The 26,694-nt window shown below is 47.1% G+C and overlaps 1 protein-coding gene across 1 annotated transcript in view; it reads left to right on the top strand.

Annotated features, from left to right (window-relative positions):
- CCDC33 (coiled-coil domain containing 33) overlaps nucleotides 1-26,694 on the top strand; it is a 226,758-nt gene that overhangs the window by 19,424 nt on the left and 180,640 nt on the right. Inside the window, exons 2-4 of the mRNA XM_065412566.1 lie at nucleotides 12,171-12,304; nucleotides 22,228-22,337; nucleotides 25,689-25,790. Coding sequence (XP_065268638.1) covers nucleotides 12,171-12,304; nucleotides 22,228-22,337; nucleotides 25,689-25,790 — 346 coding nt within the window. The remainder of the gene's footprint in view (nucleotides 1-12,170; nucleotides 12,305-22,227; nucleotides 22,338-25,688; nucleotides 25,791-26,694) is intronic.

Below are 26,694 nucleotides of genomic sequence, written 5' to 3'. Positions count from 1 at the left end.
CTGTGGTTAGACTGGTAGGGGGTGATGCAGGTGGGTGGGTGTTTACACTTGATGTTAGGAGTGAAAGGCTGTTTTGCAATGAAATCACAAGCCCTCACAGTGAGAGGACACAATGGTGGTGATCTTAGCTGCATGGTTTGAATGACTGTTAGAGAGCCAGGCAGTCTTGCATGGAGTTTCTAACTCCATCAATATTTCTACACACCAGCTGCACCTTTGTTCTGGTGGAAATGGTACCTCTGAAGCCATAGAGCTGAGGTCCTAAAGCTCATAGTGCCCTTGTCTGGCTCCATCAGCAGCTCAGCTGAGATGTTCTGCATTCAGGGAAGCACCTGGAATGTACATGTAGGTTAGGGTGACCAGATGTTCCGATTTTATAGGGACAGTCCCGATTTTGGGGTCTTTTTCTTATATAGGTTTCTATTGCCCCCCACACCCTGTCCCGATTTTTCACACTTGCTGTCTAGTCACCTTAACGTAGGTTCCACTTTTGACTGTGCGCTGGGATCTCTTTGCTTCGGTCATTCATCTATGGAGCTGCGAGGACTTGCCCTCCCTCCATGACAGCAGGCAGAAGTGAATGTCCTTTCATCCATTATTGATGCACTGGCTGAGTGTGCTCTTTGTGGACAGAGAGAGGAGAGGAGAGGCCAGGATTAAAGGGGGCCATGGGTGAGGTGGTATCCATTATCATAGAGAGCAGAACGCTGCCTGGACTGACACGTGGCCAATTACTGGATGAAATGCCAGCAGCTACACTTAAGGAAGAAAGCAAGCAAAGGGACCAGAGTGGAAAGGAAGGGAGGATGGGGGCGGGTTGCAACCTCCCTCACTTCCAAAGCAGACATCCCATTAACATATTGTGGGAGGGTGTGTGTGTGTGAGCAGGAGACTACATTAAAACAATCTCTCCAGCCAGGAGGGAGACTGAGGAGAGATATTAAATAGCTTGGAAGGAATGGGCATTAAATTTTCATCGGCTGATAGCTTTGAGAGGTGGAGGAAGAGGAGGGGGAGCTGGGGTGTGTGTAAACGGGGGAGGGTGTGAGAGAATGAAAGACATCCTAAAGAAGATGTAGCACAGAGCAGCGGCTGGGAGCTGCTTAGGAATGTTTCAAGGACAAGCTCTTGTCCATCCCTAGGAGCAAACCACACTGCCGGCTGGCTCCCCTCACCAAGAAAGAGGCGGCGCAGTCCCAGTGCTGCCTGCGCATTCCCTGCCATTTTAGCCATCGGCTGGGAAGGCCTTTATAAGCGGCTCCCCATCGCAGGAGTGAAGCTAGTTCATCAGGATTTCAAGCTAAAAACGGATGTCTCCAAGCCACCATTATTTTGCTTGCATGTAATGATGTGAGCACTCACTGATTTTTTTTCTGCATCTCACAGCAAGAGTGGTGTGAATTTGTGCAGTCTATCACAAATGCAGGGACAAATGCAGAATTCAGGGTGAATTTATCCTCTTTGGAATTGACTATTTTCATGCCTAAAGACTCTTTCTGTCAAAGTGGCCAAAGGGTCAAGTTTCCACCTACTGACACAAACACTGGTTTAGCCAGAATCTAGAGGCCAGGCTGAAACCTGGGCAGTATTGTTAGGAGGGAATGGAAATAGGGTTTGCTGTTTTTCCATCTGAACTCCCTGGTAGTGAGAATTCTCTTGCACAGCTCCCATCTCTGCACTCAGTATCCAAGCCACGCCACTAAGGCTTTTTCTAAGAGCAGTGCTGGCTCCACTCCAGGGAGCACTCTTGGAGAAGCCAAAGTTATAAACAAAGCAAGCAGCTCACAATGCTGAGACTTGCATCACATCCTCTCAAGGCAACATCACTGTTGCACATACCACATTGTGGCATGACATCAGCATGGCACTCAGCAACATCCTTGTGTTGCCATGCAATGGTTCTCTGTTGACTCCGAACATACTTGGCATGGGGAGATGGGCTAGATGACCTCTCGAGGTCCCTTCCAGCCCTGCATGTCTTTAATTCTATATTTCAGGATGCTTTCAATAACCTAGGGGCAGGGCAATGAATCAGGACCTATGACAGCCCCTATATACACCCACCCATTAGTCAGAGATAGGCCTAAACCAAGTCACTGGGTCCGAACAATCCAGAACTGAGAGGACTGTATAATCTGGATTCAGATTACTGCCAAATTTGCTGGTTTGCATCTATCAAACCAAACCCCTAGATCCAAACAACCCTAAACTTTGGGAGGTTTGGATCTGAGCTTCATGACACAGGGTGGTCTCTGTGAACAGTGACCCCCTTGGCAAACTAGCTGCTCTTAAGACTCGTCGGATGCCCTTAGAACTAGAAAGTTTGATCCTTCCTGGCAAGATAGTAATATAAAGGGATTTTTGGGGGGGGGGTCTTTGTTTAGGAATTTGCAAAGCAGCTTGGATAAAACGGGACTCAAAGCTTCTCTCCAAAATCAGTCTGAGCCATTACAGAAATTGGCAATCAAGTGCAATGGATAAAAGCTAGGAAGCATTGGGGGGCGGGGGAGGTGTCAGACTAGATGACCCTTGTGGTCCCTTCTAACCCTATGATTGATCTAGGGAGACAATGCACCTGGGACTATCCAACCTCTTCTCAACCCTGGCTAGTTCCCCTAAAACACACATGGGGTCCCTCATTTGTGAAGTGCCGTGTTTAATTCCATTATGGATTAAAAACAAACTCCCCTGCCACTCACTCCTCCCATTCCCTCCCCATCATTAGTAATTGGGCACTCCATTGTCCCAGTTTGTTTGCTTTAGATGAGGAGATAGCTTTCCTTGTCTGACAAGAGCAGGCCTGTGTGGAGGGGTCTCTCTCTGTTCTGGCTGAAGTCTGTTCATTGCCCCACGGTTCCCTACCAAGAAAAAGCCATTACATTGACATCCTTTCCCTCCTCACTGGGGATCTGAAACCTCACTCTGGTTAAAGAAATAGATAATCATTTCCACTCATCAGCTTCCCAGGGTCTCTCTCCCCCACATCTGCCAATTAGCCCTCATCTTGGAGACAGGAGCAGTCATAAATTAACTCTTGGCGTACTCTGTGGTTCTGTGTCTAAGCCAAGCCATGGCTATAGTCCCCTATGGTCATAACAGCTTCCCTGCAGTGTAGTGGGCCTGACTGCAGGAAGAGGCAGGGGATGTGAGTGTGTGTCCTGATTTGGATCCCTCACTCTGTATGCTGCCAGTATCTTGGGGGCCTGTGTAGCCAACACGCCGAGTTCTTGGGGTGAGAAATGTAACGCTTACAGACCGTGGTCGTCAGCGGGCGGGACTGAACCTGGGGCCTCTGGAACTTAGTGCATGAGCCTCTACCACATGAGCTAAAAGTTGCTGTAGAGCAGACTCATCCAACTCTCTCTCTTTCTAAGTGGTCTCAGTGGAAATATAATGAAAGGGGAGGTGGTGCACAAAACTGGGTGGCACCATGGTAACCCGTTGGTTGATCTGGCCCTGCCTACAGCCCATGAAGGCCAGCAGAAACTGATCTTGATAGGGTGATGTCAGCAAGAGCTAGAGTGGTCTGGAGAACATTGGCAGGGGGCTTATTCTTCTTGTTGTTTTATTTTTATTATCCTAATGCCTGGTGGCCCCAGCTGAGATCAGGGGCCCCATTGTGCTAGGCCCTGTACAAACCCATAGGGCCAAACTCCAGCTTTGCCCAGCCTACCTTGGGCAGCTCAGCAACTGCAGAACTCTTCCCCCACCCACCCCATTATCCCTTTGTTTCTGTGCTAGGTGTTTCTGCCCCCAGCAGATAGAGCTGAGGCCAGCAAACTCATTGCATTCCAGATGTGCTGCTGCAGTTTGAACCCCTGGGCAGGATTCATCGACCACAAGAAGCTCTCTTTGAGAGTTTAACGAAGAATTAAGTTCCTGAGTGTTTTTAAATGAGAGAGAAGAAAAGAATTATATGAACTAGGCCTGAGGATGATGACCACACTTTGATGTGTGTGAAACACACCATCCCTTGTGGTATGTAGAAAATAAACAATACACGTGGATAATTGTGTAGGGCTGGTTTTCTGTCAATGCTAGGCACTTGTTAATTGTGGCTTGAAATATTTATTATTTATGTGCTTTTGAATCTTAACTATGCCATTCATTAGCCTTTACCCTCCCCTCTCCTTTCACCACCAGATATCTACCTGTCCTCACATTGGTGCATCTAGATAATTAGCCTCCAGAGTGTGAAATAGCCTTTAGAATAAAAGGATATCATTGTTATAGCCTTATGCATAACAACCAAGTCACTAAGGGGCTCAGATACAATGGTGATGAGGGAGGTATAAATGCTCTGCTACAATAGACAAAGAGGTAGAGACAAGTCAAATACAGAAAGGTAATGATACAATGTAATGGCAGGAAGCATGCCTAGTGGTTAGGGCACTAGCTTGGGACTTGGGAGATTAAGGTTCAATTCACTTCTCTAGTACACACTACCTCTGTGACCATGCACAAGTCACGTATGGGTATGTCTACATTATGGAGCCTATGCCAATACAGCTCCCTAATGTGTATGCAGTATACACCAACTGAAGGAGGAGTTCTGCTGTTGTAGGAACACAACCTCCCTGAATGCAGGGCCAGCTCTGGCTTTTTGGCCGCCCCAAGCAAAAACCAAAAAAAGAAAAAAACCTGCAGCGCGGCCGGAGCCAGGGTGCAGGGGGGAGGGAGCGGGAGGGAGAGAGAGAGAAGGGGGGCAGCCAGGGCTTCAGCCGGGCGCTGCCACGCGGCCCCTCCCGCCCCACTGCCTGCCGGGAGGGCTCTGCGCCGCTCCGGTCGGCTAGGAGGGAAGGACGCAGGCTGCCCTGCCGGGCTTGCTGCAGGGCGCTCCCATCCTCCGCGCCGCCACCCCCTACAGGGCGGCCGGAGCGTAACAACACCAAAAAAAAAAAAAAAAAAAAAAAAAAAAAAAAGCAGCCATGCCGCCCTAGGATTGGGCGGAATGCCGCCTGCTACAAGCTGCTGCTCCAAGCACCAGCTTGCTCGGCTGGTGCCTGGAGCCGGCCCTGCCTGAATGACATTAACTATGTTGACAGAAGCCCTCTTCCATTAACATAGCTGTATCTACACTGGGGGTTTTGGTCAGGGGTGTGTTTTTTTCATGGACAGGCTGTAATAAAGCAGTCATAGCATAATGGGTTAAATACAGAAAAATGCTCAGAGTAATATAGCATTGTTATAAACTGGACTTTCAAGATGATACTGTTTCTGCTGTTCTTCCAATACTCGTAGCTGAAGTCTGGCAGTCTTCTGTTACATCTGGTGAGCTTTCTCCTCGACAGCTATACGCTCCAGGTGCCTTTTATGAGCCTTTTCCTCCAATTCAGCAGCTTCTCTCTCTCTTTCAGCAGCCCTTTCCTTAGCTTCCTTTTCCAGCTGGGCCAAGGCTTGCTTCTCTCTCATTCGAATTTCTTCCAGTTTTTGTTTATGTTCAAATTGCAGGCTGTCTCTCAGGGCTTGCAGTTTCATTGCTTCTGCTGATGCTTTCTGGCTCATGGTCACTGATCTTTAACCCAACAAAACTCACAATCCCAAAATTCAAATTTGGATAGCGTGGGGTTCTGATCCAAAACGTATTTCATCTGGTTCTGTGGATCCTAGCACGACTACGCCACTGTAACAAAACGGCCTTTGGCAGGACACTACTGAGAGTACCAATTCAGGACAAATTGCTTAGAGCAGGGCAGTCACAGCCCAAGGCTGGGGGTCCTTTACTACTAAGGCACACACCAAACCAGCCAAATAGAGTGGACTTCAGTTTCACGCCACTGGCTAACCAGAAGTCATACAAGCAATTCTCTCAGACACTCCAGTTTCCCAGTATCATCACCAGTGCCACTCCTTATGGAGATGAATGGTTATGGAAACCAATAAAAGAAAAAAGATTCTCCCGATTCCAAAGGACCAAACCTCAGACCCAGGTCAATATACAAGTCAGATCTTACCCACAAATCACACTGTTGCCAATCCTTTAGAATCTAAAATCTAAAGGTTTATTCATAAAATGAAAGAAATATAGATGAGAGTTAAAATTGGTTAAATGGAATTAATTACATACAGTAATGGCAAAGTTCTTGGTTCAGGCTTGTAGCAGTGATGGAATAAACTGCTGGCTTAAGTTAAGTCTCTGGAGTACATCCAGAGCTTGGATGGGTCATTCAGTCCATTGTTCAGAGCTTCAGTTTGTAGCAAAGTTCCTCCAGAGGTACTCCAGAGTCTACAGCCAATACAGGCTTGTTCCCTAGTGTCTTGTACAGTCTAGTTTTAAATGAACCCTAGTTTCGTCATTTCTCTTGGGAGATATGGATGAGGTCTGTGCACTAAGAATATTTCACTACTGACCCTTCTGCTAATGTCAGTTCCTGCAGCCTTTACTTTTGTGGAAATTGATTTGTCTTTTTTTTTTCATTAAGGTGAATTTTTATGCTAATGAAATGGAGGGAATGGTAATACTGGCCATAGTTAGCTGTAACGTATGTATCTTAAGGGCTTATATGGCCCCATTACCACAGTATCCAGGCATCTCACAACAGTCCAGCAAGGTAGGGAAGTGCTATTATTCCCATTTTACAGATAGGAGCTGAGGCGCAGAGAGACTAAGTGACCTGCCCAAGATCACACAGGAAGTCTGTGGCAGAGCAGAGGACATGAACCTGGGTTTCCTGAGTCCCAGGCTGGCACTCTAGTCATCTTTACTCTCAGTGTAGGCAGACATTGTTTAAACATTCCCCCTAATTTATCCTAACTGGGCCTTGACTGAGCATAGTATGTTTGACTTTGCCCACTCCTCTGTATTAAGTGGCAGGACAAGATCAGCAGTAGAGATATTTGTAGGCAGACCCAGCTCTGGTTGCATTTTGTCAGCTATCTTGGTATGGACATTCTATTAGGATAGCAGTTCAATGAATTACAAAGTGTGTTTACACTACACGGTTGGTGATCACATAGACACCAAAAGCTTTGGCAGCATTATAAGGTCACCAGTGATGGACATAGACTAGGGTTACCATCCGTCCGTATTTCCCCGGACATGTCCGGCTTTTGCGTCTCTAAATAGCCGTCCGGGAGGAATTGGTAACAAGGTTAAAATGTCCGGGGGGGTTTTCTCCCTCCCTCCCTTCCATGCAGAGTGTGGCTGCTGATTGGGCGGCTTGGCCGATTGACCCACTCCCATTGGCCTCCAGCAGCCAGAGCCCTCCCCTGCTCCCCCCTCCCTCTGTCTGCAGCCCTGTGTAACACACAAACCGACCCACCGGGCAGCGTATTTTGCAAACACGTGGAGCCAGAATGGTAAGGGGAGTCCGGGGGGGGGGCAGTCAGGGAGCGGGGGAGTGTTGGATGGGTCCCCGGCCTCCACCTGCCACCACCCCCCCTCGCGTCCCCCCCTGTGGGCCCCGCCCCGCCTGCCTCTCCCTTGTCTGCTGCCCCCGGGTCCTAGTGTCCCCCATCTACTAATGGGAAGACAGGCTGCCCTTACCCTGCCCTTCCACCCTAGCCCTGAGCCTCTCCAACACCCCAAACCCCTCAGCCCCAGCCCTCATCCCCCCACACCCTAATCCTCTGCTCCATCCCTGAGCCCCCTCCTGCATCATGAACCCCTCATCCTCAGACCCACAGCCCTCACCCCTGCATCCCCTCCTATCCCCAAACTCCCTCCCAAACCCCCTCCCCCCTTCCCACACACCCCCTCCTGCACTCAAACTCCCTCCCAAAGCCTGCACCCCCTCCCTTTGCACCGCCTCCCACCCCCAAACTCCATCCCAGAACCTGCACCCCTCACCCCCTCCTGCACACCCACCCCCTGCCCCAGCCCAGAGCCTGCACCCAGCACCCAAACTCTATCCCAGAACCTGCACCCTGCACCCCTCTTGCACCCTAATCCCCAGCCCAGGACCCGCACCCCAGACCTCCTCCCCCCATCCAACCCCCCTCCCAGAGCCTTAGGCAGGAGGGGGGGTGGGTTCTGGGCACCACCAAAATTTCTACAACCCTGCCACCCATGCGAGTGGATAAGGGTCGGGGCAGTCAGGGGACAAGAAGCAGGGGGGGTTGGGGTTCTGAGGGGGGCAGTCAGAGGGTGGGAAGTGGGAGGGAGTGGATGGGGGCGGGGCTAGGGCGGGGCTTCCCCCCCCCAGTGTCCTCTTTTTTGATTGTGGAAATATGGTAACCCTAACATAGACTGAACATCCAGCCAAACTGTCTTAAAGACCTAGCTAGAGATCGATCTGGGTCAGGCCAGATCTGCAAGGAGGGTACATTCCTTTAAGATTTGCCTTGATCATGATGATGATGATGATTGATTGATAATAACTTTAAGCATATGCTTAGTTCCCACTGAAGTCAATAGGACTTACGCACATACTTAACTGCATTGCTGAACTGAGTCCTGGTATTGTCCTCTATCTAATCATGTAGGCTCTGGCAGTTATCAGTTGTGATCTCCACCCTTGCTGTACTAGTCATGTCTAGATTTCATTTGAACTTGGCCCACCCAACTGTGTTCTCTATTTAGAGATGCAGACTAATTAGGTTGAGAACTATGAGATTTGTTTCACTTATGACCTCATGAGCTTTGCACGGAGTCTCAAACTAGCCTGTCACTGCACGTTGCACATTTTAAGTGTGCAATACTTCAGTGTTCATGCTCTGGTGCAGCACACAACATCACACTGATTACACTTTTTCTTACTGGGGTGAAGTCTTTTAACTCACACCGTCAGCTCCAGGAATCAAATCTGACCAAGTGTCAGGAAACCCTCAGACGTCTGTAGGCCAGGCACGAAGGCAGCTCCCCTTCCCCATTTCAATTAGTACAGGGGTTCTCAAACTGAGGGTTGGGATCCCTGAGGGGGGTCACAAGGTTATTACCTGGGAGGTCGCAAGCTGCCAGCCTCCACCCTAAACCCCGCTTTGCCTCCAGCATTTATAATGGTGTTAAGTATATAAAAAAGTGTTTTTAATTTATTAGAGGGGGGGTCACACTCAGAGGCTTGCTATTTGAAAGGGGTCACCAGTACAAAAGTTTGAGAACCACTGGATTAGCAGGAATGGCTTAGCCTCCTGCTCTGTCTCGGGTGGGGGAAGGGAGTCTGACTCTAATCCATTTGGAGGGGAGGCAAGTGGGGCAGAGAGGTGATTTCTGTACATGTGACCCTAAGAAACTGTCCCATTTAGTGCTGATCCCCAGAGGGACCTTGTCCAGGCAGCCATGGAGGGGATTATCATACCGGCCCTAATGAGGGACAGGGGGAGGCAGGAGCAGGAAGGGAAGAAAGGGGGCATTGAAATTTGCTTGCCTCTCTCAATTCATTAGGAAGGCTTAAGGGATACTTGTCAGAAAGTAGGCTCCATTTGTCGTTCCAAAACACCTCAGGTTTAGTGGGTAGATGTTTGCGATTTAGTGGGGATTACTGCCATGTATCTGGTATTACATAAGGCCTAACTGAAAGCTCAGCACAGCTCCTTGCTACACTCTTGAGTGGAGGAGGAAGCTAAAGATTCATGGTGCAAGGGTCTTGTTTCTACAGCACCTAGCACAATGGGGCTCTGGTCCATTCCTGGGGCCCCTGGGCGCTATTGCTATACACATATTGTGCGTGAGATGGGCAAAAGCATCCTTATTAAGGCATGATCCTTGCATTAATCCTCAATCCTTGCATCACCTATGTGTGATCCCATCACCTATTTGTGATCCTTGTATTTTTGCTGCTATGGATGAGGGACAGAGAGTGTGGGAATGACTGGAAGTGTTGCTGGCAAGGGGAGCAGGAATGGTACCATTTCTAATCCTTCTCAAACTGGAACAGGCACGTGCTGTCAAACTAAACTTAGTTGTTGTCCCTCATTGGGAGAAGACTGCCTACCAGGCCTGAAAATCTATAAGGTGTATATATATATATACCTTTTAGAAGAAGAAACAGGATCTAGTGATCAAGTTACTGGACTAAGAATGGGAAAAAAAGAGCTAGGTTCTAATCCTAGCTCGTGTGACTCATTTCCCCTTGCTGTGCCTCAGTTTCTCCATCTATGCAACAGGTATAATACTACTTAGGAACCACAGGGGTCTTGTAACGTTAATTATGGTTGATCGTGCACTTTGAGGTAGATGGCACCAGAGAAAAGCAAAAGGTCATTAGAACCAAATTTACCTCTGTCCCAAGCCAAACTTGCTGTTCCTCTTTCTTTATTGGGGAAAAATGGTTAAATTATTGTAATAAATTATTTTTAGGGATTTTTTGTTCAACCCTGATACCAACACACTACAGAAACCTGCCAGAAGATAAACCCTATTGCACCCCAACTGATCTTCATGATAGAATATCAGGGTTGGAAGGGACTTCAGGAGGTTATCTACTCCAACCCCCTGCTCAAAGCAGGACCAATCCCCAGGCAGTTTTTTGCCCCAGATCCCTAAATGGCCCCCTTAAGGATTGAACTCACAATCCTGGGTTTAGCAAGGTAATGCTCAAACCACTGAGCTATCCCTCCCACTGTAGTATATACCTTTGGCAAGCTTTCATCTCAGAGGGCTCTGCTGTTTTATTAAATCTATTTTAGTATCGGCATGGCAAATCTATTCCTGTCATTGGTAACTCAATGACCCTGCTGTGTTGAAATGTTAGGGGGGAAATGTACAGCATGGTCATGGTCAGAAAACTGTTCACCCTGAGAGCTGCTTGAATTACTTGTAAACAATTTATCCAGCACATTTTCCCCTCAGTTATCAAATATAAATTATTCACAAATCACTGTTTTTATTATTCTAGTAGATTTATTTTACTGTGCAGATCTGCACCATGTGCTTCTTAGACTTCCATCTTCTGGCTTTGCTGTCTGTCCAGCAGATCCAGTTCTGATATGGGAAAGTGAGCTGGATTCCATCCTCCATTAACATGCTGACACATTCTGAGTCTAACAACTCAGATCCTCATGAGATGGCTAGTAAGCAAGTCAAGGCAGGATTGAGGCCTGTGTCTTTTATTCACCAGCAACCTAGGCTGGATCTGAATCGGTGGCCTAAGGGTGAAAAGCTCAATGTCCCAGTCGGCTCTCGTGTGGGATTTTAAATGGCAGCAGAACTTCTCTGCTGTTGTGCTGAACCAGATGTTTTAAAGGGTTTATAATCAGGACTTGTTTGTTCTTTGTAACTTCATGATGGCTAGATCTGTTGTGGCCTTTTTAGATGTGGACAGTATATGTTGCTCTGGCATGAACCTCCTCTTTCACTTCGCTCTGTTAGGGAAGACCTGCGAGAACTGGAAAAGTCCAACAGGAAGTGTTTTGGTGCCTCAGCAGGTAACACTCTCCCTTTTCATCAGCAGGGAACAAGTCCTTCAGCCTGAGGTTAGAGGGTGCTGGTTACAATTAAACTATCTCAGGGCTGGCTACATTACAAAGTTACGTCGGTTTCACTACATTGTTCAGTGATGTGGAAAATGGCATGCCCTGTGCAGTGTAGTGAGCTAACCTAAGCGCCGATGTAGACATCACCAGTTTGACAGAATAATTCTTCCATTCATCTAGCTACTACCTCTCTGAGCAGTGGATTTACTAGAGCAACAGAAGAACCCCTTCTGTCTCTGTATTAAGGGTCTACGCTATAACACTACAGCTACAGATTTAAAACAGAACTCTGGGTCTTTTGTGGTTAGTCACATATCCCATGGATTTTGTGGTCATTCAGTATCCCAGGGCTCTCATCACAAGATTAGGAGTGCTAGCAAATGTCCCTCAGTGGTAATTGCATTCTGGATTATTTAAAATCCCCCTTCAGGTTTCATTTGGAAAAGTTCTTCACTTCTTCACCTACATGTGTAGTGTTGCTATGCACTGTTAAACTGCTGCTGTGCTCCATCTCAGAGGTGGCTGCATTTTGCAGATTGAGGAAATGAACCTTATATACACACCCTGTCAGATTCATTCATTAACTTTAGTGGAGTTATACCAGGCATAAGTTTGGCCTGTAGTCAGTAATACACTTTGGGATGCTTTGAGGTGAACAGGCCATATGAATATAAGTCATTAGGTCTCTGACTTGGGCATGAAGGGAAGGGGCGTTCATTCCTCTGATGTCTTCAGTTCACTGCAAGGCTTTGTGCATGTCGAGGTGGATGTACCCCTGCTGTTACGCTGAGTGGTTGTTTTTTCTTCTTCTTTCTTAGTAAAAGCAGCTCGGATGTTGAGAAGAAATGGGAAGCCCAGGGGGTGACTCATGTGTCCTCTGAGCCTACGCACTCTCCGACCTGGGAGGAGAAGGTGACCATGGAAATTGATGCAGAAGATGCAGGCCATGAAGGTATGGTTTCTGAAGAGAGCTGAATAGTGGGTAGTGGTGAGGGAAAGGTGAATATCAGTGAGATGGCCTGATTCTCCAGTCACTTACACCTGTGCTAATGCGACCAGCTCAGAACCATCCCACTGCACATTTGCTAATGACTTCCCAAAGCAAGGCACTTAGGAATCAGGCCCCTTAAGTGTAGCTATGTATACAATTGTTAACTATCCTTATGTTTCAGGGCATGAGCTGATCATCAGCTAGGGACAGGAAGAAATTCCACCCATGATATACGGTTGCAAAGTTAAGCTCTCATATAGAACTTTTCATCAATAGATCTCAAAGTACTTTACAAAGGAGGTCAGTCTCTTGATCCCCATTTTACAGATGGGGAAACTGAGGCACAGAGCTGTGACGTGATTTGCCTAAGGGCACCCAGCATGCCAGTGGTAACCATGGAAATAGAACCCATGTCTCCTGAGCCCCAATACAGTGCCCTACAAGACAGAAGTTCAATACAGTTTTATATTCTGGTTTTGGAAAGAATCAGGATGGTGTGCTTAAGAACATAAGAACGGCCATACTGGGTCAGACCAATGGTCCATTTAGCCCAGTATCCTGTCTTCCAACAGTGGCCAATGCCAGGTGCTTCAGAGGGAATGAACAGAACAGGGCAGTTACTGAGTGATTCCTGTCATCCAGACCCAGCTTCTGACAGGCAGAGGTCTAGGGACACCCAGAGCATAGAGTTGCATCCCTTACCATTTGGACTTATCTTATTATGGGATCCACACTTGTAGTGCAAGTAGCACATTGATAGTAGTGGGTAAAGCTAAATAGGGTTCAGGCATGTTATGCACACTTTCCTCTGAATTCCCACAGTGCACCATAAACTGTGTACTCATCCTCCTACTCCACCCCTGTCTCCCTCACCCAGCCCTGCTAACACTGCTCAATGCTGACTTGCCACAATCTTCTGTTGTAGTTCTGGGTCCTCATTCAGGTCTGGGTCTGATTTTTAAAAATGCTGAGCACCCACAACTCCAGTTGAAGTCAATGAGAGCTGTGGAAGTTCCGCGCCTCTGAAAATCAGCCCCTGTAAATGGGCCCATGAATAGCTCTGCCAACGCACTTCAGTCCTATTATGAAACAGTGTTCTGGGACTCCCCCATAACTGTGGAAATCCATTCCTGTGGATCTGCAGCATACCTGCTAATCCATTCCTGGTTCTGCACACAGCAATGTCAGTGTACCTGAATCCTGACCTGGTATGGTTCCAATCTCAGCACCCACCACAGCTTTGCCAGTCCCCCTCAATTCTGCTCCACAGCATGCCTGATTATTTTTCAATCATTACTAATTAGAAGCTTCCCTGCTGCAGTGATGGTTAAGCCTTGTGGTTTGATTGTTCCAATCACAATGTAGTTAAGTATACAGTTATAATAATGTTAATGGCATTAGAGTTTGTGATTAGATTAAAATCAGATGCTTGCAAAATGAATGCTGAGCCCGAGTGGAAATTAGTCATAGCATTACATGTAATTCTATTAATGCTGCTGCTTAAGTGAAATAAAAAACATTTGATGTACTTACTGTACTTAACTGCCTTAGGCTAACAGGAAATGGGGGTGCAAAGAGAGACTAAAATAGCTGCCAGATCCTCCTCTGGTGAAAATCAACATAATTCTGCTGACTTCAGTGGAGTGACACCAGCTGAGGATCTGGCACTCTTTGTGTGTAACTATATCTATATATGCTTGGAGATGAGATATATAGCATAAAACGATTGCTGTTTGGGTTGTTGGGTTGGTTTGATGATGTTTGGTTGATGTCAGGGATAAGCCTTTACTGGCTTTAAAGCTTCTAACTGTGGGTATGTATGACCCTATCTTAGTCACTGGCCAGTCAAATTATTAGGGTTTTTTTCTACCAAAACCTATTGCCCCAGCAAGGACAATACTGCTTAAAAATATTGTAGCCCACATGATCCTGTTTCAGATAAGAGGCAGTGCAAGGCCTCAATCCTCTACTGAGCTCCATAGGAGCAAACACCAGTGTGTGCAAGTGCCCATTGCAGGATTAGGGCACAAGGTCAATATCTTTAAGTGACTCGTCATTTCGGGTGGCTCCGTTTTTGGGATACCTTCAAGGGATCTGCTTTTCAGAAAGCACTAAACACTGGCCCTCAAAATCATGCCCCTTGAAGTGACCCTGGAGTGACAACATGGCTACAGGTTTTGATACAAAATAGTCACTCCCATTTAAAGAGCCACATACACTTGTATACAGTGAGAGAGCAGTACTGCTGAGGTGTGCAGTGAGGGCTTAACTGTGAAAGGTGCAGAGCACTCTGACCTGATCCAGCAAAGCATTTAAGCTTGTGCCCAACACTAAGCACATCAGTAGCCCCATTGGCATTAATGGGATTATATATGTGCTTAAATTTAAGCCTGGGCTTTGCTGGTTGAGTGTTCAGCACCTTGCAGGACCAAGCCCCGTCAAGGTATAAGGCAAGAATGCACAGAGTCTCTCGTAGTCCTGATACATTTCTGTCTTGCAGTGCTTCCCAGATGTGTATTATCCCACTTAGAAAGGAGAGGTATTTATAATCCCCTGATTGGATTAATTTTGAACCATTTGTGGGGAGTGTAATTATCCTACTTATCTATCGTTGGTACTTCTGTACCCCCTCGTCTTAGTATCTGAGCAACTCCCCATCTTCAATGTTTTTATCCTCCCAATAGCTGAATGTGGCAGGGCTGTGCTGTTATCTCCATTGTACACAGTGGGAATTGAGGCACCCAGTCTGTGGCAGAGCAGGGAATTCAACCCAGCTCTCAACTCCCAGACTCTCCCCCTAACCCCTGGGCCGTTCTTCCTCTCATCTTATCCTAGTTTATGTGATGGTGACTTGTTAAGCTCTGGGTTTTCAAATCGTTTTTCAAAATTACTTTTAAATGACTCAGAGCACCACACCCTCTTGGGTGCTGAGGATCTGTTCCCTGCTCTTGAGTTTTGTCTTCCATCCCAGTCACAAGTCTCTAGCCTCAGAGATACTGACTGGTGTTGGCAACTGAATTTGCTCCCATTGGAGAAAAAATGGAACCTTTGGACTCATACCTGCAAGGAGCTCCCCGTGGAAATGCAATAACTTTAGCAACCAAGGACTTCTGTTTAACAAATCTGATTGCGCTCTCTTTGCAGGCTATCCTGAGCCCAGTCCTGCAGATCTTTCTCAAGCAAAACTCCTGGAGCATATCTACACTTGGAGCTAGGGGTGTGATTCCCAGCTGGAGGAGACAGACTGTGCGAGCTCTGATAGTGCTAGTCTTTTAAAATAGAGTGTAGCCACGGCAGCATGAGTGGTGGGATGAGCTAGCCACTTCAAATGCATGCTATGTTTGGGAATGTCTATGTACTCAGGGCAGTTAGCCCATCCTGCCGCTCCACTCCTTGAGCTGGGATTTGCCCTCCAGCTCCACGTGTAGACATAGCTGATAAGAAGTGCTGTTCCAGAGGTGGGTGGGTGGTTGGATAGCTAGTTAGATAAAACACATGAAGATGCACCCTTCCTAAAGCCCTGCCATCACTTTAAAATGATACAGTCAAGTAGCCAGGTCAACCACTCTGCTCTACAAAAAGCAGCTGTCATCAAAGAAGGCAGCTCATAGACTCATAGACTCATAGACTTTAAGGTCAGAAGGGACCATTATGGTCATCTAGTCTGACCTCCTGCATGATGCAGGCCACAAAAGCTGACCCACCCACTTTCCCTTAACTCAGCTGTTGAAGTCTCCAGATCGTGATTTAAAGACTTCAAGTCGCAGAGAATCCTCCAGCTTGCGACCCCTGCCCCATGCTGCGGAGGAAGGCGAAAAACCTCCAGGGCCTCTGCCAATCTACCCTGGAGGAAAATTCCTTCCCGACCCCAAATATGGCGATCAGTAGAACCCCGAGCATACAGGCAAGATTCTCCAGCCGGACCCTCATTTTACCAGCGATGACACGTTATTGCCTAATTGACTAAAATCATGTTATCCCATCAAACCATTCCCTCCATAAACTTATCTAGCCTAATCTTGAAGCCAGAGAGGTCTTTTGCCCCCACCGTTTCCCTCGGAAGGCTGTTCCAAAATTTCACCCCTCTGACGGTTAGAAACCTTCGTCTGATTTCAAGCCTAAACTTCCCCACGGCCAGTTTATATCCATTTGTTCTCGTGTCCACATTGGTACTGAGCTGAAATAATTCCTCTCCCTCCCTGGTATTTATCCCTCTGATATATTTAAAGAGAGCAATCATATCTCCCCTCAGCCTTCTTTTGGTTAGGCTAAACAAACCGAGCTCCTCGAGTCTCCTTTCATAGGAAAGGTTTTCCATTCCTCGGATCATCCTAGTGGCCCTTCTCTGTACCCGTTCCAGTTTGAGTTCATCCTTTTTAAACATAGCTCAAACCAATACCTTCCACATCCAGCCCCAACCCTCAGGGAGGTGTGTGCATGTGCAGGTAGGGACTCGGTGAGTTGCTGTTTTAGAAGGCTTGATCCAGTAAAGCACACGAATAATTCTAGTGACTTCAGTGAGGCTATTTGCATGCTTCCAGTTCAGCACGTGCTCAAGTGCTTTGTTACGTTGGGGTCAGAGTGTTCAGCACCCTGCAGGATCAAATTGTAATGAACATACACTAGAGTAAACTATTTTGCCATGATTTAAAGTATTTTCTGTTTTCTCGGCCTTCTATTCTCTTTCTTTTCCTCTGTGGCTGGGTTCTTGCCTCTCTTCTACCCAAGATATGAGGAGTCCAGTGCTTAATTTGTGCCGCGGCTTGCCAGGCCTGAGCCCCGGCACCTCTAGGCTTGGCAGTTCATAGTCCGGCACCTCTGGGTTTGCTGCATCAGTTATGAATGTAAAATAATTGCTTGAGCCCCAACACCTCTTTCATTACAAAGTAAGCACTGGAGTAGTCACCTCATTTACCATCCTGTTTGCACTCTGAGGGCTCACCAAGGGGTGGAGTGTGATCCGATATCAAAGACGACTAGTGGAACAGATTGGCTTTAATGTGGGACAGAGTGTTTTACCACTTACAGCTTAAATGGCAAGTCCTTTCTCTTTCCACAAAGGTCTCTGAGAAAAACAATCTACATATATATTGAGCTGTCTTTTAAAAGTAACAGCAGAAAAACTTATAACTTCAGTCAGAGGATGGAAAGGCAGGGAGAGAGGAGACTCTGTTGCCTCAATTCAGCAATCTATGCCTATTTGGCAAAGCACTTCAGCACGTGCTTAACTTTAGGCATATGCTTAAGGTTAAGTGCTTTGCTGAACTGGGATGGACTTAAGCACGTGCTTCAATGCTTCACTGCACTGGGGCCTTGGGGAGAGAAGAGTTAAATTGTCCATCAGTGCAATCAGTAATTAGGCTGGTGGTAGGGAGAGCTAAGTGTAAATGGCAACATAACAAGATGTGGGGTGGTTTTCATTGATTTGCCTTTGACAAAGGAGTCAGGTTTGTGATTTTCTCCCTCTGGTTCTTCTGGGGGCACCAGACATTGCTGCGATACCATAGGGTTAAACTGGGGTCACTGAAGGGGTTAAATCAGTGGTTTATGAAGGAAGGTGAAGAGGGATGTGCGAGGGGGGTTATCCCTTCAGGGGAAGTGGCAGCAGGCTGTTGCTGTGATGATGGGGGTGAGCAGAAAGCAAGGCCAAGTTAATGATAGGGGAGGCAAGATTCCATTCTTCGGGTGACAGGTCCAACATGCCAAACAGGCCTCTCCACTCCTTCAAGTGACTTGAGGCACAAAGGAGCCCTACCAGGGGAAGACAAAGCTGGGAGTTAATGAGGCATGTTTCTTTCATGGAGACACAAAGCGCGGGCCTCCCCTGCCTCAGAGCTGTCTAATCAGGTCAGTGAGCTCTCACAATGCAGCTGAGCTTGGCCTGACTTGTGCATTAGGGCAGCAAATGGGGTCCGGCTGCAAGTATTGTATCCTCCAAGCCATTATCAAGCTTCATGCTTCCCTAGCGACTGATGGGATTCAGTTTGCATGGCCTCCCCAGAGCAGGGCTTTCAAGGGAAATGGCCTGTAGCCATCCCCGCTCTGGGCTGGGAGCCAGCATGGTGTCCATTGTAAACAGGATCTGGACTGGGTAGGATCTCAGAGGAGACGCCTGCTTTAGAAACCACCAAGAAGTGGTGTTGATAGCTATCTTCCCTCTGAGTCAGCATTGTTCAGTGCCCCAATGGGGTATTGTACTGTCTGAAGTGCTGGCTTTTGGATGGGACATAAAACAGGCCCTGAGCACTGATCACCCTAAAATACGCCCAAGTGCTGTTTCAAAGAGTTGAGGTGTTGACTCTGGAATCCTGACCCAGTTCCAGGGTGAGTAATTCCATTCTGCATCCCTACACTGCCTGCTAGCCCTGCAAGTACCTACTTTTCTGGGCACAATCAAGTCCCCTCCTAACAATGTGTAAAACTGTAGTCCAGCTATGCAGCAAGGGGCGTGCTTCTCTTACCAAGTAGGAGCTGGGTGGCTGATGGAGTTATACATCCCTGTATAACTGCAAAGCACTTTGGGAACATCCGAGGTGAAAGGCACTAGTGCAAGGCAAGGCCCTGGAGCAGTACTGTTATAACCAGAGAATCATGGAACCGTAGGGGCAGAAGGGACCACAAGGGTCATCTAGTCAAGATGCAGGATTTGTGTCTAAACCATCCAAGACAGATAGCTACCCAGCCTCCTTTTGAAACCCTCCAGCGAAAGAGCTTCCATGACCTCCCTAGGCAGTTTGTTCCACTGTCCTACTGTGCTTACAGTTAGGAAGTTTTTCCTCAGATTTAAGTCTACATCTGCTATGCTGTAGTTTGAACCCATTGCCCCTTGTCCTGCCCTCTGTGGTAAAAGAGAACAACTTTTCTCCACCTTTTTTATGGCAGACTTTCAAATATTTGAAGACTGCTATCATATCCCCCCTTAATCTCCTCTTTTCCAAACTGAACATACCCAGTTCCTTCAGCCTTTGCTCATATGGCTTGTGTTCCATCCCTCTGATCATCTTTATCACTCCCCTTTGATCCTTTCCAGTTTTTCTGCATCCTTTCTATACATTGGTGACCAAAATTGGACACAATACTCCAGCTGAGGCCTAACCAGAGCTGAGTAGAGTGGTACTATCACCTCCCGTGACTTGCATGCTATGCCTCAGTTAATGCAACTGAAAATTTTATTTGCTTTTTTTGCAACAGCATCACATTGCTGATTCATGTTGAGGTTGTGATCCACCACAACTCCCAGATCCTTCTTAGCAGTGCTGCCTCTAAGCCAGTTTTCACCCATCCTGTATTTGTGCATTTGGTTTTTCTTCCCTAAGTGTAGCACCTTACATGTGTCTTTGGTGAATTTCATTTCGTTGTCTATAGCCCAGTTCTCCAATTTATCAAGATCCCTTTGAATTTTAGCTCTATCATCCAAAGTATGGGCAACCCCCCCAGCTTTGTGTCATCTGCAAATTTGATCAGTATGCTCTCTATTCCGACAGCCAGGTCATTAATAAAGATGTTAAATAACACCAGACCCACATCAGACCTCTCATGGAACCCCACTTGAGACCTCCTTCCACTCTGACATCATTCCATTAATAGTTACTCTTGGTTTGTGGTTGTTTAATCAATTATGTATCCATTTAATGGTAATTCTGCCAAGCCCGCATTTCTCCAACTTACTTATCAGAATGTCATGTGGGACTGTGTTAAAAGCCTTGCTGAAGTCCGAGTATATTATGTCCACCGCATTCCCCCATCCACCAAACCAGTTACCCTGCCAAAGAAGGAAATCAAGCTGGTTTGGCATTTGTTCTTAGTAAATCCATGCTGCCTGGTAATGATCACCCCTCCATCCTCCAGGTATTCGCAAATGGGATGTTTTATACATTGCTCTAGTAGCTTCCCAGGTATTGAGGTCAGGCTGACTGGTCTATAGTTTGTTCCCTGGCTCCTCCTTTTCCCCCTTTTTAAATTTGGGCACTTTCTCCAGTGTTCTGGGACCTCTCCTGTCATCCATGAGTTTGCAAATATTATTGCCAGAAGCTCTGAGATTTCTTCAGCTAACTCCTTCAGCACCCTGGAGTGAATAACATCAGGTCGTTGCATCCTAGTGGAGAGGCCCAGGGGATAAATGTGCCTGGGGAATGAACTGCCCTCTCTGCCACAGAGATGGTCAGGGGTGAGGTCTACTGGAGAGGTGGTGTGAGGGGAGCCTGTGGCTGCCCAAACAGCACCAGTTATGTGCCTAAACAGAGGGCTTCATTCCAAGGGCTGCTACTCCAGCACTGAAGGTGAAAAATCCACCTCCCCATGCTGCGGACAGGCTGCATGTCCTTTAGGTTGGAACAGCAGCTGCTCCCATGCACCAGTGCCAGGTGGGTATGAGGCCACTGGATGTGTACTTTCATTGCTTGTTCCTCTGCCAGCCATCAGTAGCAACCTCTGCTTCAGTCTGCTCCAAGCCTGTGCAAAAACCCTTCCAACTGGCAGGCAGAACCCACTGCGTGGCTGCCTGCTTGTATTCTGCCACGGGGCACGGAGCAGCCCCTCTGCTTTGGGTGATGTTAAATGTTGAGGACATCCCAGGGTCATGCATGTGGCGAGGTGCTGTTCCTGGTGCTGAACTAATCCAGGGATGCTCAGGGAAGAGGGAGGAATTGCCAACACTGGACTCTCATTCTGATGTATTTATTTTAATCACACAGAGCTTGTCTGTGCTGGAGTTTTTCATTGGCTTTAAGTCCCTCGCCCTTTGTGATTTCTGGAGTGGATGGGATGTAAATGTTTGCATTCTGTCAACACTAGACTTTACCGTTGTGTTAGCTGACACATGTTAAAACACAATTACAAACCCCATGTGACATGTCTTTAACAGCCCTGACTATGGTTTACATCGTGGCATAAAGAAGCCTCACATGGGGGATGGAGGAGGTATAAAGGGCCATCATGGCGGGTTCTTCAACCAGTGAAGAACAGCTTCATTCCCAGTCTCAGGTGTAGAGCTGGTGCAGGAGGCATGGAGGAGAAAGGCTAGGATTTGGCTATTCTTGCCTGGCCAAAGAGCTCATAGACCAAAACGTTTGCAGCCATGGATCATATAATAATTGTCATCAAAGCTCATGCTTCAAGGTATAAACTGATCACTTGGGAGGGTCAGGAAGGACTTCTCCCTCATCCCACGTAAAGGACTTCATGGTTGTCTACATGCATTATAGCAGTTTCTCACTTCTCCCTGAACTACTAAGTACTGGCCATTGCCAGAGACAAGGAGGCAGATTGGATGGATCAAGGCAAATCCTATATTCTTAAAAAAATCTAAACCACATTTGTACCAGCTTTTCAAGGGCTTCAGTGTCAGGCCTCTCTGACAAACCTGGAATATGGACTTTGTTCCTTCTCAATATTGTTTAACCCACAGGGGTTAGATCCATTAAAGCCAGTGCCTCAGTCTGGGCCTGTGAGCCCTTGGGGTGTTCTCCCTAAGGGAAGGGTAGATGGTGGCACTGCCAACCTCTCTCAGGGATTTCTGATGGGGGTGGGGAGCTGGTTGGTTACAGACAGGGCTCTATAGGAGCCCGGTTAGTGAAGGCTGCTGCAGAGATGCACAGAATCAGAACAGCTCCCAGCCCCCTTCCTTCCTGACCACCCCTTTTGGTGCAGGGCTGGCCCCCTTCACCCCTCTTGGTGGAGAGGAGGTTGCAGCTTCTTGCAACACCACAACCCCTCCACATCCTGGCAGACTTTCTGCTGCCTCCTCTAGTGATGACAGATCCTGGGGTGAATCTGGCCTCTTGTCTTCAAACACCAGCCTTGGTCAGCAATGTGGAGTAGTTCTAAGCCTCCCCTAAGTCCCTTATTGTACTTGCTTATGTGTATTTCTGCTCTTTCCCTTCCAGCTGTGATCCTGACTGTGGCCGACAAAATCACCAAGGAGGTGTTAGTGAGCTACAAGATTCCTGTGAGGTACCTCCGATCGTTTCACAACTACCACTTGAGACTGGTGCTGGTGAGCATTGGCCAACTAATTTGCACCCTGAGACATGTGGGTATGGGGGAGTCAAATTGTTTCACTGCCACTTCATCCATCCATTCGTCCATCGGGCAGGCAGTCTGGATTTTCTGTCAGTCTCCACCTGGTGTCCCTTGTCTTATACTTAGATTGGCAGCTTTTTGGGGCAGGGACTGTCTTTTGTTCTGTGTTTGTGCAGCACCTAGCACAATGGGGTCCTGGTCCATGATGGGCTCCTGGGACTTACCGCAATATAAATAATAAAAATTAGTAATCATAAACTTATGCTACACACATCCCATGCTATCTAATTCCAGGCTTCTAAACAAACAGACTTGCACAAGACTTGCTTAGTTTGAGTTGGCTGAGGTCAGGTAAAGGAAATCTTGTGTAACCATTGTAATCCCCACTGGGAAACAGTTTAGGATTTTCAAAGACTCACAAGTTGGAGAATGCACTAAAGGAGACAAGCAAATAAAGTGCCCCTGGGGCCTCTTTAGAAGAGAGAAATAATGTTTTTTTTTCCTCCTGGAAATGAGTGTGTTAGGAAATAATGAAATATGATGTCAAACTCTGAAGTGCCCTTTCTAATTTGGCCTCCTGGGAGACAAGAACACAGGTGAGACTGAGATTTACAACAGTGCAAGCAAATCCCAGCACTCTGCCCCTTCCTAGTGCTGTCCTTCCAAGGACCCCAAAGGGCGTTGTGAATATTAATTAAATAATCCCTAGCGCTCATCAATAGATCTCAAAGAGCTTTATGGAGGAGGTCAGCATCCTTATCTTACAGATAGGGAAACTGAGGCACAGAGAAGGGAACTAGTTGCCCAAGGTCACCCAGCAGACCAATGGCAGAGTCAAGACTAGAACCCAGGTCTCCTGTGTTGTAGACACAGGTTCTCAAACAGGTTTACAGAGAACTCGCTGGGGATCTGTCGAGAGCTGGTTCTGTGTGGTTGGCTCCTTTGCATGTTTCCAGCTTATATGTTGCAGTAAACAAAGCTAAAATACAGTGTTTCTCTAATATTACTTCTCCGTGTAAGCCCTTGCTGAACCTGTCACAGGGACGTTAGACAATTATGAGTGGAAGGGGAGGCAAGGACTGCATGCAGGTGAATGGGACAGGTAGTGAGGGATGCACAATTGGAAAGGGAGATTGGGATGGGGGGGAAGAAGGGGCTGAGTGAGGGTATGAGGGAGGAGAAGTGGGGGGCTGGGTGGGGGCATAAAGGAGGGGAGGCAGGGCCCAAGTGGGGCATGTGGAAAAGGCGGTGGGGGCCAGGTGAGGGCGTATTGGAGGGGAGAAGGGGGCGGGGTGAAGGACCCATACTTAGAGTGGCCAGACAAAGTGCATGACTGGAGCATTTTTAAAAGCTCTGAATTTTTCAAGAGTGGCAGAGTGGGACTTTGTCCCCACTGAACAGCAATAGGAGCCATTTATTGCTGTGTTAGTGAATTTCTCTGTCTGTGTGAAAAACCGTGACCGTTATTCCGTATGCTATTATCCTAATTTGCATAATGAGTGACTTTGCTGTCATGAAATAGGGTGGGCGTATCAATGGAGTAATAACTATTAGCAGGTGCTGCCAGGAGGTGCCTTTATGTGCTCTGTAGTGGTGAGATTACATAGGGAATGGTTTGCTGCATTGGTTTTTCTCATGATTTATTAATGACCTGTATTAGTTATGGTGGAGTTTAGGGAGGAGTAAATTGTTGTGGTATAGCTGTTAAAGAACAGCGTGATTGATCTGCACATTATGCTGAGACCTTTTCTTTCGATGTACTTTGTCACACACACAAACACACACACATGCCAGCTGCAGTATCAAAGTAGGGTTATTCATTTACACAATCAAGGGCAGTCGGGCTAGTATCTTCCAGGGACAAAAGGGGACCTCGTTTTCCTCCTCCTCGAATTGGAACACTTGGTCTGAGTCCCTTAGCATAGCCAAGAAGACCTTTCTATCTTTTCCTGGGTCTCAAGTTTGTCAGAATCTTTAGAACGTTTCAACCTGCCCCAGGCCTGCTCTGGGATTTCCACAGTGCTTAGCATTCACTAGAATGAAAATCAGACTCGGGTTAATAGCTACATCAGTAGCGCATCCATCCTTTGAAATTTCAAGGGCTAAAATAAAGGTAACAACTTCTGTACCTTGGCAAATTTCTGTGCTTTCCTGCTGGGCATTTGTTTTTGGACCAGAGATGTTGAGGACGTACAGTTAGAATTCCCAGGGAAGGTACACGAATAAGGATAAGGAGGGTTGCTAGATTATTGTGAAGATGGGGCAATTAAGGGACTGAGCATGTGAGGGCAGCAGTAACTGAGCTAACAAAAATTACTTATTGCAGCAGTGAGAGGACTGTTTGCATCACTGGGGCTGTTATGCCAGCGATCTCTGTTCACCCTGGTGAGGGACTGGCACAGAGAAAGGCCACATAGTGGTTAGCCTTACTCAGAGCGGGACTAATATGCATGATGGTGACGTTGCCTGTGCACTTCTGGGATCATTTGTGAATGCCTGGTGTACTACAAGGTTGTTGTGAGGGCCACACAGCAACTAGCACGCCAGGTAGCTCTGCTGTATATGTGCCCAGAGAGATTACAGTAAATAACCTTGCCCAAGGTCACATAGCTAGTGAGTATCAGAACTGGGACTGACACTCAGATGGACTGCGCTTGCCCTACACCCTAACCACAAGACGCCCAGCTCCAGAAAGACTAACCTGGCACAAGAGCTGTTCAGCTATTTTTTGTGAGTTAAAGTTGCATCCTCTGAAATATCAGATATTTACACGGCCGTCAAGGGATCATCCTGTTTTCCTCTCAAATGAGCCTTGTTCCTGTTTTCAGACCCATTGCAGACTCACAGAAAAATACAACACAGAATAATGTGGGTGCCATGCTTTATTGTTTGAACGACTGGCAGGAAGGTCCCAATTAAGTAAGTTTCACAGTTAACTCTAGGTGGAACTGAGGCCTGACAAACTCACTTTACCCCAGCCAAAAATTCACACCCCTCTCAGCTAATACAAGTATGTTTCTTCTTCTCCATTCTTCTCCATCCCCTCCCACGCCTCCCGCCACCCCAAGAAGGATCAGGAAGTCAGAGGCCATTGTGTATGCAGATTATTAAATATTTAAATGCAAAAGCAGAACGATTTATTATATTGATCTTATTGGAAAGGCTCCAGGGGACAGTGAGCTTTAATTATCACTTGCTGCTTTATTGTCAGTTATGGCAGCTCTGTGCCACCACACCGCAGCCCAGACTGTTTATATACACAACGCTTCTTGTTTTATAGTCTGGCACTCATTCCATCCTGTGGTTTTGTCTCCTCCTCAAACAGCCGAGGAAGAAGGACCCCTTGGGGACAAGTCTGTACGCTACGGTTGTTCGTAAAGGCAGCCTCATCCCCCGTTATGTTGGAATGAATTACACCGGCTTGGAGGTAAGGCCTGTGCCAGGAAGATAGGAGAGGGATGGATGGTGCTGAGGAGGGGATGCCGGCATGGCCCACAATAGGAACAAGGTGTCTGTGTGTTAGTAGCAATGAGCAACCCTCATAAGGTATGGTTTAGCTGAATGCCTAAAATCTAAGTTCTCTCCAAACTATCTGATCTTTCAATGAGACCTGTTAATAACCACTGACTTTCTAGCTAATATAACACAGTGGATAAACATCGGGGAGCCCTCCCGAGGGACCGAGATTTCACAAGGAGAGTTGGCTGCAGTTTGCGGGTGGCCTTCAGCATATATATCACCATTCTTCCTTTCTCCATCTGAACTAGAAATACCTGGAGAACAGGCCTTTCTAAGGACCAGCACAAACCTCACCACCTTCCTCTTCAAGGACCAGGTGCACATCTTCATTCTTGCCTGCTCTGGTATACACACAGAGTGGCATGTCCAAATATAAAAACCCTACCAAAACAAAACACTCCTCTGCACACAAAGTTCTCCCCCTGGGGAAAGGATGCGGGAGAGTAAACGACACATGACAGATGTGAGTCACGTCACTTAATACAAGGTGCTCAGATGCTACAGTGATGTGGGTGGCATAAGAACCTATATAGAATAAAATAGAATTCTGTATTGGTGTCTCTGGTCCTGTCCAGAGCTTGGAAGATAAGAGGCACATAACATAAGTAAAAGGCATTTTTAAGGAGTTAACTGAAGTTTTCCTAATGTTGAGTTTAGTTCAGTTTGAGTTTTCGGTCAAAGATTTAGGTTTGATGCTTATTTTATTGGAGCCCTTTAAGCCTTACCAAAGGAAGCATGGATATTCCCCAATGGCCCATTTGGAAATCACATCCTTTGACAGTGTTGGGGGTGGAGAAATTGAGCGCAGGTCT

The sequence above is a fragment of the Emys orbicularis genome, chromosome 10 (assembly GCF_028017835.1).
Source record: "Emys orbicularis isolate rEmyOrb1 chromosome 10, rEmyOrb1.hap1, whole genome shotgun sequence".
NCBI lineage: Eukaryota > Metazoa > Chordata > Testudines > Emydidae > Emys > Emys orbicularis.
This window is presented reverse-complemented; position numbering and strand designations above follow the sequence as displayed.